General features: G+C 44.2%; 1 protein-coding gene across 1 annotated transcript; it reads left to right on the top strand.

Moving 5' to 3' along the window:
* The first annotated feature begins 12288 nt into the window (after positions 1–12288).
* Positions 12289–19121, top strand: LOC127296719 (uncharacterized). Its single transcript, XM_051326921.2, has 9 exons — positions 12289–12806; positions 13091–13466; positions 14255–14332; positions 14520–14585; positions 14895–14960; positions 15602–15655; positions 18188–18238; positions 18324–18389; positions 18602–19121. Exons 1-9 carry the CDS (start codon positions 12550–12552, stop codon positions 18746–18748), a joined length of 1161 nt encoding a protein of 386 aa, XP_051182881.1. The 5' UTR covers positions 12289–12549; the 3' UTR covers positions 18749–19121.
* The last annotated feature ends 424 nt before the right edge of the window (positions 19122–19545 follow it).

The following is a 19545-nucleotide window of genomic DNA, read 5'->3' as shown; positions in this document are numbered from 1 at the left end:
GAGACCGGAGAGAAAAGAATCCTAAGAAGAGAGACCGGACGGAAAGATAGCGGAAACAAAAATGGGGTCGAAGGAAAAAAGGCTCGTATGCAGTAGTCAAAGTGTAAAAGAAAACAACTTACGGAGGGCAAGTGTGTCGGTCTGCAGGATCAGCTGATCGCACTCCTTGTGCCCCTCCTCCAGCCGCGCGGCCTTCTCCTCGGCACCCTTCCGGGCCTTGGCCATCTCCTCCAGCTCTGCCCGCAACACCACAGTGGGATTGCAGGCATTCTCCAGAGCCTCGTCCAACTTGGCCGCTGCGGTCACTTCAGCGGCCTTGAGGGCCGTGGCGTGGTCAAGCCCCACTGAATCAACCGAGACTTGAGCTCCCGGTAGCTGGTCTTGAGGGCGTTTAGCTCCTCCCCGGTGCCGCCGGCTGAGCTCATCCTTCTCCCCGTAACCGGAAAAATGAGTGTTAGCAAGGTTACACTAGTAAAACTGAAAAGAAACCAAGTTCAAAGGAGAAAGGAAAAAATAGTACGTTGGGCCGTGGCGAGCTGCTCCTTGAGAGCATCGATGGAAGCTTCCGGGATCACTGTTGAACAGAAATTGTAAGTGTCACAAGGAAGAAAGGTTTCCGGTAGCAAAGATGCCGGTAGAATAAAAAACTCACCTTGGCACTTGTCGTGTGCCTCAGCGAGCTCCCGGTGCTCCCATAAAAGCTCCTCGAAGAGGGCCTTCCGAGTGTCAGCGGTGACCTGTTCAAGAAAAAGAAGAAATGAGTTAAGTTTTGCGCTAAGAACAAAGTTCTTAACCCGAAACTCGGGGACTGGCAGTGCCGGTTTTCCGCGTTTTTAAGATAAAGTTTTGCGCTAAGAACAAAGTTCTTAACTCGAAACTCGGGGACTGGCAGTGCCGGTTTTGCGCGTTTTTAAGATAAAGTTTTGCGCTAAGAACAAAGTTCTTAACCCGAAACTCGGGATCGGGCAAGGCCGGTTTTGCGCGTTTCTAAAGTAAATTATGTGTTAAGGAGAAGATGTTTAACCCGAAACTCGGGGACTGGCAGTGCCGGTTTCACGCTAAAAACTTAAGTTAAGTTTTGCGCTAAGAGCTGCGCTCTCACCACAAAACTCGGGGACTGGGAAGATAGACAAGAGAGAAACCGGCATGAAACTAAGGAAAAGATAAAGCAGAACCGGAAACAAAGAAACCGGCAAAGGTTGAAAGTTAATAGAACATACCGTCAGATTGTTCGTGGAATCGTACCACGCACTGTCAAGCTCTTTTACGGCTGCCCGGAGCCGCATGAAGTGCTCCTCAGAAGACCGATCCCCGACAGGATCAGGTGCCGGCAGCCGGTCCTTGCCCATTCCGCGGGTCGCCGGAGTGACGTCCGCGGCGTTCCACTTTTGAGCATAGGGCAGGAGGTGCCCCAGGTCCCGGCCTTGGCGCTGGAACTCCGTGATGCGGCCGAGGAGGCCGGTGGCCTTCATGCTGGCACCTTTGGCGGCCTTGGAGACGTGCAGCACCAAGGGCTGCTGGCCGCCCGAAGGGGCGCTGGAGGCCGTCGCCTTCCCCTTGATGAGCTTGGAGGGCTTGGGCGGCGGCGCGGTAGAAGAGGCCCCGGAAGTCTTAGCAGGCGGCGCGCCAGGAGCGGCCTTGGAGGGCTGGGCGCGAGGAGCCTCAGGCGGAGGCATGAGGATGGTGCGTGGAGAAGGGGGAGCGCTAGGAGCGTCACCCGTCTTGGAGCCTTCCGGCGCGGAAGATTCCGGCGCGGAAGTTGTCTTTTCGAGGACGGGAGGAGCAAAAGGCTCCGCCCGCCCGGCAGCTTCTTCTTCTCCGGCGCCGGTGTTGCTGGTGCCGGTGTCTTGGTGTTCCGGGAGGAAGGAAAGATCCTCCTCCGTGCGGTGATCTGACAGTGAAGGGGCCGCACGCCCCGAATTTGTTGTGCCCCCCGAAAGGGAGGCAGAGGTGTTGCCGGCACCAGATGGTGCCGGGCTTGAACGAGGAGGAGAATGCGAAGAAGATGAAGGGGAACGGGCAGTTGTGCTTATATAAGAGAGAGAAAGTGGGCAGCGAACCGCTGGGCCGCGGCGGTTCGCCTCGCGGCCCGCGACGGTTCGCACCTTGGGCCGCCACGTGGCGAACGGATACACGCGCGAAAACGGAGGCCACACGGAGGCGCACGCGGGATCCCGAAGAGGTAGTGGGATCCGCTGCAGTGCATTAAATGCGTGCGCGGGAGTCGAAACGATGTGACAGCGGACACTGGCGCGTCGATTCTGATGCGCATGTCACTGACAGGCGCGGGGCCCGATATATTCTCGACTTCGCCGAGGAAGGAGCAAAGACACGTGGTGCCGGAAAAAAGAGATGCCGGAACGAGCCTTGCAAAGAGAAGAAAAGGAACAAGGGTAAAGGTGCCGGAACTAAGCTCAAGAGATGAGTGACTAAACCGGTATCTTAGAAAGATGAAAACCTGGCATGGTCTGTAGGATAGAATCCTCCAGGCTATACCAGCTTCGGGGACTAATGTTGGGGGGATAACCCCCGGCATGCCAAAGGCATGCCAAACCGGATGGTTTGAGCCATCGAGATACCGGTTTAATGTTCTTGCCGGAAGCCTAGTAGGAATCCGGGAGAGCAAGGCTAAGCCGGTATCCCCAAAGGGGTATGCCGGGACCCGGTATAAAAGATACCGGAAAGGAGAGCCTGTTGGCAGGACTGGTCAAAGATTCTCTTCAGAGCAAGAAGACAAGGATGAGCTAAGCCAAGTAACTTTATTCAGAGCCCTGGCGCCAAAGAGAGAGGTGACGGAGAAAGAAGCCGGGGGACGTCAGCTTCTATGATAAAAGAAGGCCCCGGTGTCATCTATGATTAAAGTAGCTTTGTACAAGAGCGCTAAAGTAGCTTTGTACAGTAACTCTGTAAAGTAGTTTGTCCAGTCAAAGATGCCATTAGGGTTTCTTGCAGTGTAAGCCACCCTCTCCCCTATATAAGGAGAGGGGGCAGCCCATCTTCACGGGCAAGTATGTACGCGTGTATGTAGGAAGGCAGAGCCTGTAACTTGTGTGAATCTATGAACATGGTGATCTAGAGGGAGTTCTTCCTTGTGTCTTTCTTCTTCAACCTCTGGCCTTGGCCAAGTTCTTGAGGAAACCATCCGGAATCTCTTCCCACCTGATCGCAAACCCTCCCCCGAATCCTCTTGCGTCCATTCGGCCCCAATCTAAGCCATCCTATGGCATCTGCTCGTTCACCACGACGACATCACATCAACATGTTCTTCTTGTGCAACCAATGAAGCTAATGGAACATTATTAGGATCAATATTAGTCCTATCATTCACAAGCATAGACATAATAGCATCAATCTTATCACTCAAGGAAGAGGTTTCTTCGATAGAATTTACCTTCTTACCTTGTGGAGCTCTTTCCGTGTGCCATTCAGAGTAGTTGATCATCATATTATCAAGAAGCTTTGTTGCTTCACCAAGAGTGATGGACATAAAGGTACCTCCAGCAGCTGAATCCAATAAATTCCGTGAAGAAAAATTTAGTCCTGCATAGAAGGTTTGGATGATCATCCAAGTAGTCAGTCCATGGGTTGGGCAATTTTTAACCAGAGATTTCATTCTTTCCCAAGCTTGAGCAACATGTTCAGTATCTAATTGTTTAAAATTCATTATGCTACTCCTCAAAGATATAATTTTAGCAGGGGGATAATATCTACCAATAAAAGCATCCTTGCATTTAGTCCATGAATCAATACTATTCTTAGGCAGAGATAGCAACCAATCTTTAGCTCTTCCTCTTAATGAGAAAGGGAACAATTTTAGTTTAATAATATCACCATCTACATCTTTATATTTTTGCATTTCACATAGTTCAACAAAATTATTAAGATGGGCAGCAAGATCATCGTAACTAACACTGAAAATTGCTCTCGCATAACAAGATTCAAGAAAGCAGTGTTTAATTTCAAAGAATTCTGCTGTAGTAGCAGGTGGAGCAATAGGTGTGCATAAGAAATCATTATTATTTGTGGTTGTGAAGTCACACAACTTAGTATTTTCAGGGTTGGCCATTTTAGCAACAGTAAATAAAGCAAACTAGATAAAGTAAATGCAAGTAAACTAATTTTTTTGTGTTTTTGATATAGCAAACAAGATAGCAAGTAAAGTAAAACTAGCAACTAATTTTTTTGTATTTTGATTTAGTGCAGCAAACAAAGTAGTAAATAAAAATAAGCAAGACAAAAACAAAGTAAAGAGATTGAGAAGTGGAGACTCCCCTTGCAGCGTGTCTTGATCTCCCCGGCAACGGCGCCAGAAAATATGCTTGATGGCGTGTAACTCACACGTTCGTTGGGAACCCCAAGAGGAAGGTATGATGCGCACAGCATCAAGTTTTCCCTCAGAAAGAAACCAAGGTTTATCGAACCAGGAGGAGCCAAGAAGCACGTTGAAGGTTGATGGCGGCGGGATGTAGTGCGGCGCAACACCAGGGATTCCGGTGCCAACGTGGAACCTGCACAACACAACCAAAGTACTTTGCCCCAACGAAACAGTGAGGTTGTCAATCTCACCGGCTTGCTGTAACAAAGGATTAACCGTATTGTGTGGAAGATGATTGTTTGCAGAAAACAGTAAAACAGTATTGCAAGAGATTGTATTTCAAGAAAGAGAATTGGACCGGGGTCCACAGCTCACTAGAGGTGTCTCTCCCATAAGACAAGCAGCATGTTGGGTGAACAAATTACAGTTGGGCAATTGACAAATAAAGAGAGCATGACCATGCACATACATATCATGATGAGTATAGTGAGATTTAATTGGGCATTACGACAAAGTACATAGACCGCCATCCAATCGCATCTATGCCTAAAAAGTCCACCTTCAAAGTTATCATCCGAACCCCTTCCAGTATTAAGTTGCAAAGCAACAGACAATTGCATTAAGTATGGTGCGTAATGTAATCAACAACTACATCCTTAGACATAGCATCAATATTTTATCCCTAGTGGCAACAGCACAACACAACCTTAGAACTTTCTGTCACCGTCCTGTGTGTCAATGCAGCATGAACCCACTATCGAGCATAAGTACTCCCTCTTGGAGTTACAAGCATCTACTTGGCCAGAGCATCTACTAGTAACGGAGAGCATGCAAGATCATAAACAACACATAGATATAACTTTGATAATCAACATAACAAGTATTCTCTATTCATCGGATCCCAACAAACGCAACATATAGAATTACAGATAGATGATCTTGATCATGTTAGGCAGCTCACAAGATCCGACAATGATAGCACAATGGGGAGAAGACAACCATCTAGCTACTGCTATGGACCCATAGTCCAGGGGTAGACTACTCACACATCACACCGGAGGCGACCATGGCGGTGTAGAGTCCTCCGGGAGATGATTCCCCTCTCCGGCAGGGTGCCGGAGGCGATCTCCTGGATCCCCCGAGATGGGATCGGCGGCGGCGGCGTCTCTGGAAGGTTTTCCGTATCGTGGCTCTCGGTACTGGGGGTTTCGTCACGGAGGCTATTTGTAGGCGGAAGGGCAGGTCAAGAGGCGGCACGGGGGCCCCACACCACAGGGCCGCGCGGCCAAGGGGGGGGCCGCGCCGCCCTAGGGTGTGGCCCCCTCGTCGCCCCTCTTCGTCTCTCCTTCGGACTTCTGGAAGCTTCGTGGAAAAATAGGCCCCTGGGCTTTGATTTCGTCCAATTCCGAGAATATTTCCTTACTAGGATTTCTGAAACCAAAAACAGCAGAAAACAGCAACTGGCACTTCGGCATCTTGTTAATAGGTTAGTTCCAGAAAATGCACGAATATGACATAAAGTGTGCATAAAACATGTAGATAACATCAATAATGTAGCATGGAACATAAGAAATTATCGATACGTCGGAGACGTATCAGCGCTGTAGTGTCATCTCAAGAGACTGACGGACATGGGCACGCTGCATAAGCATCTCCATCTCCATGTAGTAAGCATCAACTGTCAAGACACCTTGTTTCAATTGGGTCAACTTGTCAAAGACGGAACGCAAGTAATTGGTAGGCACAAAATGAGCTCTCATTGCCGCCTTCATAACACGCCATGTGATAATAGGCAGCTCACCATCTTCTTCTCGAGCACGAACAAGTCCATCCCACCAACGCAATGCATAGCCATCAAATTCAGAGGAAGCAAGCTTGATCTTCCTATCTTCAGTATAGTCAGGATGTAAACGCCATAATCTCTCAATCTTCAGCTCCCATGTGAGATATTCTTCAACATCAGTACCTCCTTCAAATCTGGGAATTGAGAACTTGGGCTTACCCAAACCATCGTCTTGTTGTTGTGGAATACGTTGGGCTCCGACGGGGACAAAACCCCGACCACGGAAATCGCCAACACCACGACCAATACCACGACCCATACCACGTCCTTCAGCATTAGCAGCTTCAGCATTGTCACCTTGCACATTGCCATCGTCATCATGCGGTGGTTGTTGTGGTTGCACCATAGTACGTATCTCACCAATGGCGTTAGTCAAAGTTTGTATAGATGCTTGAAGAGTCGTCATCGATGTTTGAACGGTGTTAACCGCTGTAGTAGCTTCATCGACCTTCAAGTGGACACTCTGAATATCTTTATCCAATGCTTCACTTGAAACATGGATTTCTCTTTGTAGATGATCACGAAGTGCCTCATATTCCAGCCAAGTAACTGTCGCTGCTGGATCCTTCTTCTGCATCACATCAACATCCTCAGAAGACATGATCAGTAGGTTAGTGCACTAAACAAAAATCTTTAATGGTACTCTCACAACTCACTCAAAACTGATAAGAAAGGTAAATCTTACCGCTCCAAAGTGAATTAGTATTGCTTACCAACTTGGATTGACGGACTAGTGCACGGATGTAGCGAATCGAATATCAAGGGTATAAGAACAAATCACACGACAAAGCAGGATATATGTGGGGATGTAGGTGGGCTACCTATTTGCACCAATAATAAGCTCTAGCGTTGACCGTAGACAACCAAAGATACTCACACAAGGCGATAAATGTGGCAATGCAACTATATGTAGGAAAGGTTGCAATGCACTAGAGAGACACTAGCAAAGCTCAACGAGACAGGCACAAGATTGATCAACTACGGGTGCAGTAAAGTAAACCTAGGTCTTCACTTGATTCTTCTAGCACTTCACTTTTCTTTTTGGATTTTCTTTATGACTCAACTCCTTGATAACACGGCCAACAGAAATTGCAAAGCACCAATAACCTAACGAGCAGCCTGTCGAGCGGTAAAACTAGTCTCTTTTGGGAAAGTTCCTATTCACTTATATCAAAAGGCTGTGTCTATGGTTGGGAACAAGCACACTTTACGCTATGTGGACTCGGAGTAACAAAAACTGAAACTAGATGATAACGGAAACACTAGATGATAGTGGAGACTCAAACCCTAAAAATACTAGATGGAAGAAAAAGATACGCCAAAAAAAAACAACTACGAAAATCAACTAAAACTCGAAATTAGTGCAATCTAAGGCTATGGCAAACCCTAACCCTAACTTTTTATGGCTTTTTCTGGATAGGAAAACACTCACAACTCAACTATGTGGTGGATTGTGGATGGCTTACCGAGGAAAACTGGAAATCTGATACCAAGATGATAAGGGGTTGCCCGATCTTCTCAGTAAGCGACGGGTGGTGATAAAAACACGATGGTAGCAGCGGATGGAATCGATGATGATGAGGAGGATAACTTGTATGATGTCGATGAAGTCTCTCGATTGATTCCTGTCGCCAATGCAACAGCTCTCAACCCTGCAAGATATTCGCAACTCCACACACTTGCGCACGTAGCCGCCGACCACGAAGCGGTAGATTGCAATCTTCTAATTCCCAATGGAACAGCAGATCACACAAACTTTCAGTAGCATAAAACTCCAGATCGCAACAAATTGGAGAGTTGGGGAACAATAGTTTTGCTTAGCAAACAACTATGAACTAGGGTTTATCTTAAATGTGGTCTAAAGCAGCTAGGGGGCGTCCTGGGCACTTATATAGGCGTCTGGGACGACTTCTGGTCGAAAAGATACAAGAATAACCGACCCAGATTAGATCTGGTCGAGACAGACTCGGACACGGCCGGTCTGGGGGCCGGTCGGCCGGGCCTGGGACCGGGCTGGACGGTTCAAACCGGGCCGGGGACCGGGCTTTGAAATTGTGGCGCAGTAGCCTCTCCGGTTGGCATCAGCAGGGCGCCCGGTTGGCGCCGGGGTGGATCCGGCCTGCCGCCCGGTTGGACCGGGCCAGGGATCGGGCGCGCCGGTCGGTCTGACCGGGTGCTGGGCCAGCCTGGACTTCGTCTTCTCCTCTCGCGCATGCCTCCCGCTCCTCCCTCGCGCGTCCATGAAATATCTTCATGTCCAGCTCCATGTCCAGCTCCACGTCCATCTTGACGTCCATCTTCACGTCCAGCTGCTCCTCTCCTCCTCATGCGATGCTTGTCTCCTCTTGATACCTGATTATACATAAGTAATAGGCAGTATAAAGTTCTCATCAATCAAAGTATCGTTTAGGAACAAGTTCAACTGTTGTTTAAGTAGCTTCGCACGAGCCCTTGTAATAGGTCCAATCCGAACTTCATTGGACTTGAGCTTCACAGCAGGTTCATCTTCATTTTTTAATGACGGAGGTAACTATGTAGTAGGGATGTCCTCATCAAATGAGGTACATAATATGCATCTATCGATAGATATTACACATAATAATTTCCAATATCATATCACAATATCATAGAATAACGATCCACCACATAAGAATTACATATCTGACCATAATCATGTTGGGCAGCTCAAATGGCATTAAAATCTATGAAGAACAAGAGAGAAGTAGATCAAACTACTGCCACAAACCCATAGTCAAGAGATGAACTACTCCCCCTTGATCATGGTGTTGATGAGTAAGACGTTGGAGAAGGTGCAGATCCCTCCAGCGGCAGCTCCGACGGAGTTTCCCCCATCCAATCTTGGCTGATTCTGGCTCTCTTTTTGTGTTTCAGTGTTTTTGTGGCGCAAGCATTGGGAATTCCTTTATATATGATTTTTTAGGTCTAACGAAGTATGTGGGAGATATAATCACGCGAATCGGACGTCCAAAGAGGAAAAGAGGTAGGGTGACCCCCCTAGCTAGGCGCACCACCTGGCCTCATTTGGCCCCTCCTAGCCCATCTCGTGACATACAAGTGGTATAGATGCTTCTCTTTATGAAATATTGACACCCCCGAAATCCTATCTCAATTAGACTTCGTTTAGGTCTCTGAAAGTTAAAAATAATAAAACATGATTTACCTGTCATGCAGAGTTATAACCCAAATAAAGGGGATTATTGGTAAATTCCCGAAAATCAATATAAAATATGGATATAACATCATATATGTTGCAAATATGTGGTAATATATGTCAATATACTACAAAGTTAATGCATGCATTTTACATGCATCAATTTTTTAGTTTCTACGAGGCCTAGGAAGAAGCTGCCATTTATACTGATCTATTCGATTCTGAACAAGGCCAATTTCCTATCAGGTATTTGACTACTTTTGTACATTCCAAGAGTGTCACAAATGCATGATGAAAACAAGTCGAGGACTACCTACAAAAAGGGGTTAGTAGATGGAAAAGGAAGCTACTATCTCTTGGTGGAAGATCAGTTCTCATAAACTCGGTACTAAGTAATTCTGTATTATATATGATTTCTTTGTTCAAGCTAAATATTCTTGCATAGATTGGAATATTTCCGTTCGAGATTCTCCTAACAAGGGGATTTTTGAGAAAGATAAATAACAACTAGTAAGATGGAACGTGGTGTGTCGACCCAAAGATCAAGGTGGGCTACGTATTCATGATCTTGAGGTTAAAAATATGGCCCTCCTCGGTAAATGGATTTAAAATTACTTACGTAAGATGAGGTTTGGCAACTCTCCTAAAAAAGAGTACCCACACTCGAAAGCATTATTCTATGTCTACTGAAAATGGGGTGACTCTCATTTTTTGGGTTGGTATGATGGCGATGAAGAAACATTTCTTCCAATTTGGATTGCTAAATATCAAGGATGGTCCAGAGATTAGATTTTAGGAGGATAAGTGGTTAATTAGGAAATATTACACTCCGGGAAAATATCCATCTTTATACAATATTTTTTGTTATAAAAGTGATACAACCGCTATGCTATTAGAGACGTACTTCTCCTCTGAATGTGACGTTCATAAGAGATTTGAATTGTCCTAAGATTGTGGAAACGAATGATCTTTTAGAGAGGATGACATCGGTCCAGTTGTCGCAAGGAATAGATAGATTTCCATGAAATCTACATGAGAGTGGTAAATTATTTGTGGATTCTATGTAGTACAATCAGACATACCAGACGAGAATGTGTGTATCTAGAAGCTCCACCGACTTGTTATTGAAGGAGATAAATGGGGCCATCCCGTAATTATATGGCCTACGGTCCTACTCCACATCAAGCCCACGATGTCCACAACATCCACATGAGAATGACATGTATTTAGAAGCTCCACCAACCTAACCTACCTTGCTACACAAAGAATTCCATGAAGACTTCCTTGAACAAGACGTATTTTGAACAAAGTTTACAAGACCGTCTTCACGTGCAAGACATCTCAAGACCTAAGGTGAAACATGGAGACTCCTACCACCAAAGCCTATATATACTTGACGACCATTCTACCAAAGACAAGCTCCAAGTCAGGCATTTGCGCCCATGTCAAAGTCGTAGCCTTCATAATGGGATTAGGGGAAACAATTTGCACTCTCTTGGCCTAAACTGTGTGTGTGTGGGTTTGGGGGGGGGGGGGGGGGGGGGGGGTGGGGAATTCTTTGAAGAGACGGCAATGGGTTGGGGGTGGCAGCCCCACTGGCTTCAACATAGCTCCGCCACTGCAATCTAATCTCCTCGGATGTATATATAATCTCGGCGAGATCCATCTGTAATACTCTTGTACGATCTTGTGATCACAATGAGAGAATTTCATCACCATCTTTCATTCAAACCTGTTGACCCGAGCTTCCTACCAAAAAAAATAAACTTCCTTCTGATCCTCGGAAATGAGATTGCCATAGGTTCGTGTAAACAATCCTTCCTCAAGTTTTTTTTGCTCGGAAAAAGTAAGGCAGCTATCAATCCCCGAAATTCTTATCTCTACAATCCTCCAAACCATAGGCATAAAAACTGAACTTGGGTTCAGTTATACACAAAGGAATATTATTATTACGAGTCAAATAAATATTTTACATATCTATCAAGGAAAAGCTATGGATGAACAGTTTACAAGCATAGAGACGCACTAGAGAAATCTGAAAACTAAAAAGACTGGACTGATGATTAGTGTCTGCTTGGAAATTAAATATTACATCGTGAATTGTTTTTGCTTATTTTGAGCTTTTGAGGGAGCACCAATACACTTTTCCATATAATATACAAGATTTCCCTTGCCCTCATCAGTTGTGCATATCTGATAAACTAAGTCACAACACCAATATTTGAGGGATACTTTCTTAGCCGACATGTAATATATGCTACATTCCTTGACACTCATCAGTTGTACACGGCATTAAGAGATTATTAAGCCCACACATTTTATATTTGACTGTTTTTTCCTTGGCCGACACGTAATGTATGCTACATTCCAAGCGAGGTTACTAAAGCTTGTACTGTTTATAGCGCACTACTCCGTATTTCATCTCCTTGACAATCCAAGCAAGCAAACCATATCATTTCGTGGTTCACCTCATGAAAGGACGAATATATGAAGTAACAGAGAGGACATCCCTTCCTCGCCCTTCGCTCTGCATGCTCTCGCTTTAGGTGGGGTGCGTGCACCCGTTGTTGCTGTGTATGTGCGTGCTGCGGAGGTAACACACACATGATCATCTATCTATACAGATGTAACGCATCGCGCTAGTACTAATTATCAGCTCTGCCACTTATTTGGTAGTTTGAAAGGTACTTGGGAGTAGCATAAGCTACGAGAGATTGATTAACAAGCACCGCCTCCTCTTTAAACCGCTCCTTTTAGTCCGAAATGGCGTGTCTTGCATACCTTTCCTACATCACTTTGGTGATAAAGCAAAAGAGACTGAAGAAGGAAATAAAAGGATTTTTTTTCCCGTATGTGTAACGGAAGAATGAGAGAGGAGAGAGAAAGGGAGGAAAGCAAGGGAAAGTTCGCAAATAAAGGAGTGAAGCAAAAGGAAGGGGAAAATAAAACAAAGCCCAGATTCCTCTCCAAACAGGCCCTATGCTTTTTCTTCTTCTCTCCCCACCTCTCTCTCTCTTCTCATCTCCTCCTGCTGTTGTTCTCTTCTCTGCAAAGAACATCATATACCCCATCCCTCAGAAAATTAAGCCACTGGCCCCTTAAAGATTGAGCTGAGATTTCCACACATAGGGTGCAAGGAGGGAGAAGCAAGAGCATTCCTTGCAGCAGGGAAGCCAGGAGCGCATCCCCCTCTACCCTCTTTCTCCAGAAGCGAGTGATATGAATCGAGGAGAATTCCAGAGCTCCCTGGTGCAACAGATGATCATGAGTAGCTTGAAGCCGTGCCATGAGGAGCAAGAAGCGTCTCCTAACATGCCCTCCCTGTCATCTCCATCCATGCTCTTCTCCCAGCAGTTTCCACATAGCTCATCAGGCATGCTTCTTATGAACGGCACCGCCTCTATTCCAAGCTTGCATGATGGTAACGCCGGAAGCCAGGAGAGCCACATGCCAGAGTCTTGGAGCCAGCTGATTCTGTAAACATTTCTGTCCCTACCCCTCTCCCTCTCTAATCTAGATTCTAGAGTCGATGCAGATAAGAAACAAACACTCCATCTAAAATTTAATTACATACTTAAGTGTAGCTCTAGGCGAAGGAATAAAGTGGTTAACCGACTTCGTCCTGTAGTAGATCAAGCGTTTCCTTGCCCTAATCATCTGCTGCATGTTTATCTCACTAACTTGCAGTTGTTTTTATCTCCATGGACTCATGTATTTGTGTATGTCTGTGTGTTCCTTGTGCAAACTGCATATACAACAGTGGGGGATTAGTTGGAGATCAAGAGAGATACAGCACCACCACGGCTCTCCTGTCAAAGGGACTAGAGAACTGGGGGGATCATCAGGCTGCCGCTGCTGCAAGTGCATGCATGGTTGGTATGAAGGAGGAGGGCTCCATGCCTAATTCCGGCACCAGCGGCGCCCCTGCTCCTTACAATTTCTATGGGAGCCATCTTGTCGCCGGCGATGGCCACGAGATCCAGGCCAAGTCCCAGCTGAGCCAGATGCTCCTGGCCTCCTCTCCTAGGTCATGCGTCACCACCAGCCTCGGCAGCAACATGCTTGACTTCTCGAATAGCGTGGCGCCGCCGCCGCCGGAGCTCCGGAGCCACCACCAATCCGACAACTCATCCGAGGTGAATAACGATATGATTAAGATTTGATTCATTGTTAATTTGAAGGTTTTTTGCTCTTTTTTGGACTGCTCACTATCTTTAATTTGGCGTGCTTCCTGGTTTATTCCATGTATGTCATATTGTTTGGACGATGATTTACTACAAGGAATGCATTTATTTGGTGGTTCCAAGATCGCAAAGGAGACGAACTTGATCTGCATGAAACATATAACTACGATTTTTATTGAGTTGGTTCTTGCAACTGCGTTTGATCTTTCGTCTACTTCATGAAAAACTATTAATTGTTGTTTTCCAAAGTAGGTCTTTCCTCTTACTTTTCTTGATGGAAAGCTATAAGTTTGATCATGATGCCTCTAAATAAATTGTCTAGGTTCAGGCTTTTAGGGCTGTGAATGCAATCTCTTGGCAATGGTGCATTCTGTCATTATCCCCTTAATCAATAGATTGATACTGGTATTATTGTTCTTTCCTGATAAGATACTCCACAAGTTTTGATGTCTCACTTTGGAGTATGCTCTAGTCAACTAGTTAATTGATGTCTCCATAGCATGTTGTTTCATGATCTCTTGGTAAGAGTTTAGGCAGGACATTGCACACTCATTGACAGAGGTAGCTAGCTGTTTTGCTAATTTCATAACCTATTAATTCTTTTGTACTGGGCTACGTACAGTAAGTGGTCAGTGTGTAGAATCCTGAGCATTCACTTTAGGGAGACGATGGTTCTTGTTGGGACGAGATAAAAATTGTCTCATGATTATTCACGCTTTGGTTTGTTTGTCTTTCTCTAGTGCAACAGCACCGCGACAGGCTCAGCTCTCAAGAAGGCTAGGGTTCAGGCCTCCTCCTCAGCACAATCTACTCTAAAGGTTTCTTCCTCACCAGTCAGCTCCCTGCTTTCCCAAACACATTTTACGCTCTCTCTCCCTCTCTCTCATAAAGGGCACTTGACTATCGAAGTTCGTGCACCAAGAGCACAGGAAAATGGCTGACATATTTCTTTCCGCAGCTTTCCATTTTACTAATAAGATTTTTTTTCTTGTGAATAATTTTCAGGTGAGGAAGGAGAGGCTAGGGGATAGAATAACTGCCCTTCACCAGATAGTTTCACCATTTGGCAAGGTGAATATCTAGGGTGGAATTTGTTTGCTTAATATAGCATTGATGTTTTCAGATCCAGGTAGTAACGTGATAACCTGGACGTAGTTAACTGTTTGGCCCTTCTTTGCACTGCAACAGTGTAGGAGAGCTAGATCTGCATGTGTAGCAGTCTCCCTCCATGTATACCATACTATTAGAGTTATATATGCATGCTGTTACATTTGTCTATAGTTTTCGCCATCTAGCTCCTCTCTTTTGCCTGCTTCAATTCACTCGAGGGGTTGTGTCCAACTAAAGTTTATCTCTGACACACGTGCTCTCGTTTTACAGACTGACACTGCGTCTGTACTGCAAGAGACCATTGGCTATGTCAGATTCCTCCTGGGTCAAATTGAGGTCCAATCTCTCTCTCTCTCTCTCTCTCTCTCTCTCTCTCTCTCTCTCTCTCTCTCTCTCTCTCTCTCTCTCTCTCTCTCTCTCTCTCTCTCTAGACTAGAGCAAAAGCTTATTATGAGTCATGGTCATAGGAGGACCCTGATCAGAAGTATGGGGTGAACAGGGAGTAGATGGCCCATATGTCAGTTCAGGCATGACCAGTACCATCTGTTAAAAGCACAAGATGCATACTGTAGTAACATTTTCCAACGCCGGCTGTGGCTGGAGAGCTGTGCCCACCACGCATGTCCCCACATGCAGCGACAGATCAGGAAGCATGCACGGAGGTAGGGTAAATTAAAGAGAAGTTCCTGCCACACTGAGCGCGCGCGGGAAACAAAAAGAGAATATGGCCGGAGAGGTAGGGCAGGGGTGGGACTGGGCGCAAGAGCACGCTGCTAAAGTTGGGCGCTAGCTGCTGTGTCTGTGTGCATGCATGGGCGCGCGAGCACGCAGCAGCAGCGGCAACAGAGATCGATGGATGGATGTGCTGCGGTGCCCGTCTTGTAGCGCTTTGTGTTTCATGGGCTAGGATTTTATGCTCGCCCTCTCTTTTTCTCTCGTCATCTCGTGCATGACCAGTGATTGTTCTTCTGTGGCAGGCTCTTAGCTACCCATACATGGGCCAGGGAGGCAACGGGACATCCATGCAAAATGTAAGTTGCACACACCTTCTCTCTCGCTATCTATCTATCTCTCTCTCTCTCTCTCTCTCTCTCTCTCTCTCTCTCTCTCTCTCTCTCTCTCTCTCTCTCTCTCTTATGCGTTACTGTATGAGCACACGGAAAAGAAGAAGTTCATATTTGCAAGTGACGAGATGCCTATGCACGTGCAAGGAGTTGTGAGATGAAACATGCCACGAATGCACGCAGCTTATTGTTGCTTTCGTCTTGCCTTTGTAGCAAAACTTTCATCAAAGCTGACTGTGAGTACGATACCAATTCCTTTGGTTACCTTTGTGGAAAACGACTTTAGGGCTCCTTTGATTCAAAGAAATCATTTAGGACTTTTTGTATGATTTAATTCATAGGACTTTTTCATATAGAGGTTGTTTGATTTATAGGATTGCAATCCTTTGAAATTCCCACTTGCACTATGTTTTGTAGTAGTAGGAAACAATTCTTCACTTCAACCTCTTTTTACAATTTCTTTGGTTACCCTGTGCATCAAATACTTTTGGATCCAAAATCATGTAGTCTACTGATCTTATAGGATTGGACAGGATATGCCATTCTAATCATGCACTTCCTAGTCCTACGTTTTGAAAACCCTGTGAATCAAAGAAGCCCTGAAGGTCCCCTTCGCCGGTGCAGAACACACGCAAAAATCCCACTCAGGAATCAATTATAAGTAATAAGCATTTATGCAATTATATAGTATTAGATTAAAACCTTTGGTATTCTGAAAATATCCACATCGTATTTCTATGTCTTGATTCCACGCATTTGAATGGAAGCTTGAGATCTAGTCTAGTCATAGAGAATGTGATACAACTACAAGTAAAAACATATGAAGGATGCAAGTAGCATATTCTAGATATTAGGAGTTGTGCCACACCAAATTTTTTTTAAAAAAGCCATATTTATTAATTTTACATAATAATATTAAGTTTCTCATACATGTGATTTTTTCACACCCAATTTTCAATTAGAATACGACTTAGTGTGTGTGCCTTGAAACTTATTGAAGTAAACTGCAACACATTTATTATCTTGGTTGGAAACATGGGACCTTTAGGTTTGTATTCAAACTAGCCAAATTCATCATCCCTCCAAATATACAGCTCTACTTCTGGTAACATCCAGTCGACCCTAGTTCATTCTAATTTGTATGATGTATACACACCAAAATAAGTATTATAGATGCATCTCTTTTTATTTTGTTAATATCATAAATATAAACCACTAAGGGAATATGAAAACTTAATTTGACCTTATTATCAAAGGAGTCTCAAGTTATATAAATCCATCTTAGTAAAGTAACTTTTTGTATAAGATATTTTTGTATATGAATGGTCTTCATAACGAATGATTTCAGCCTCACATCACCTTCTTAATTTTGTATGGAGTTTGTTGACTTAAATATTTTCTATAGAAATGTACATATTACGTAAAGTTATAGGAAAATTTTGTAAACTTCATACGTAAATCCTGCAACTTGTTACTACAAAAATTTACATAAAATGGAAACTTGAAACTTTACAATGATTTCCTACACTGATTTTTTTAATGATATTGATCATACATTTGGAAAAGTCTACTGAATGAAATAATGTAATAATTAAATGACATTTCATATTCATTTACTATTTGTTAATCATGACATTGTGCATGTAAGAATTGGTATTTCATATTCATTTACTATTGTTAAACTGTAATTTTAATGCATTCCAGATTTATTTTATATTTATTTATCATCTATATGTTCAAATACATATGTGTACCAGAATGTGGTGATAAAAATTGATGAGTAGGTCACATATAATCTAATCAGGATGGAACAAATTAATTGCTCTGTATTTTTCTTAAATATGTGCTCTCTGGGCTCCCGTTAAGAAATATTAAAAATCCATAAAATTTGAAGGAACCTATGATACAATTTACATCCCTCATGATGCTGCATGTATAGAATTTTACTATTTTTAAGAATATCCACATAGCTTATTATCATATTTTTGTTAAATTTTATTTCCTGCACATACCATACATTAATCATGGGATGATATGTTTTCTTGAGATCTAAGCATGATTCCACTAATTTTTTCAAAAATATTCAGAGAATTATTTGATCCCATAGGAATTTGGTTTTGAATCATTGGAACAGTATGCACACTCATCAAGATGTACATGGCAATTCAGCTGCCTGGCCAAAACTGGATAATGCCACACAAGATGGATTTACATAGTTACATTACTGAACAGATGAAGCAGCACTTCAAATCGACACAAAGTACACTTCTGCAGTCTGCAGACATGTAGAAAATTATGATCGCCATATGTATATAGATCGATATAGTAGTTTAGCTAATCTTAGCCATGATCTGCGACAACCTTGGGCCGGTCGGTGCAACTGATCATGGGTTCAATCATATTTTCCTAGTCTGAAAAATTATTCCTCCCTACCCTTTTCGCACGCTTGTACGTGCAACGTTGACATGTGACAAAGTACTTTCCTCTTTTCATGAACAGGGACCAACCGGAGAAAGGAACCCTGGACTCTTCCCAGAATACCCCGGCCAGGTAAGTAGAGATCTATACACGCACATATGAGAATCTGTCCCCCTTTACAGCTCTGCTTAAGTTTACTTTACATTTTTTGGGGCAGTTGCTAAACCATAATAACAATACTGGAGCAGTACAGCAGCAGGCTGCAGGCCAACCTGAGCAGCAGGTATATATATCATGAACACACTTTGCTTACCTTCAAAGTCATTTCCAATCATGTATACGTACATACATGCATGCACATTACATTTTGGACAAAAAAAGTTAAGATCATTTGTAGCATCAAGTATCTTTTATGCTATACTTTGTGTAATGTGCAAGTTTGCTGCATTGGTTTGTTACCATAACTGTGGCATGAAAATACATGTGTATACACAGGGTGCTAAGAATGAAGAGGAGACGAGCAAGAAGGACCTGAGGAGCCGGGGCCTGTGCCTCGTCCCGGTGTCGTGCACGTCGCACTTCGGCGGGGACAACGCAGCTGACTACTGGGCCCCTGCGCCGCTCGGCGGGATCCTCCGGTAGAAGAGAGATCCATGGCTGTTTCTTGCAGCAAGTATATGTGTTTGTGCATGGTGGGGTGCAGGGGCGAGTACGTAACATTAATGTACGTACCTACATACCATCATGAGCAGTCATTCTGTTAAGGATGATTGCTCTTGATGCTATGCTATGCGAGTAGTAGTGTAATCATATCGTTATGGGGGTGAAAGCGATTAAGCCTTCTGTATCTGCATTATTTTCTGCAAAGAGGCTTTCCATGAAAGGAGATCGATGCATGCATGGTCAGCCTAGTACTTCTTCTCTAGCTGGTCGTCCTCCTTCAGTCCTTGCAAAATTTATGGCTTTGCTGTATATGTAAATCTAGCAAGCTATATAGTGAACTTTAATTTGTTCAGGCCGAGCATCGAGTTCTTGGTAGTTGATTATTGAGGAGCTGGGTGGTGCTTATCTCGTAACTGAAACAATGCAGCTGCAGACATTGGTCCGTGTGTGAGCGCTAAGTCTGGGATTCACATTATGTAACGCTGTCGGTACCATATATGGATCGTCACAAATGACCAATACTGAATAGTACTGATGACAAGATAGATAAAGAAAAAAGGCTAAAATTCCCCCTTTTTTTCTTGAGACAAAACACATGATGTCAGAGCAAGAACCATCATGACACAGTAATGAGTAGTATAGAGACACATAATAACTTATTAATTCTGAAAATGGAGACCGTACACCTCGATCCATTAATTAAGAAGAGACTTGCTTGATTGGTGGAAAACAGAACAAGAACCATCATAACATGCTCACAAAACTGCACATAAAAC

This window comes from Lolium perenne, chromosome 1 (genome assembly GCF_019359855.2).
Source record: "Lolium perenne isolate Kyuss_39 chromosome 1, Kyuss_2.0, whole genome shotgun sequence".
In the NCBI taxonomy this organism is placed as follows: domain Eukaryota; kingdom Viridiplantae; phylum Streptophyta; class Magnoliopsida; order Poales; family Poaceae; genus Lolium; species Lolium perenne.
The sequence above is the reverse complement of the archived record's forward strand: the minus strand, read 5'-3'. Positions and strand labels throughout refer to the sequence as shown.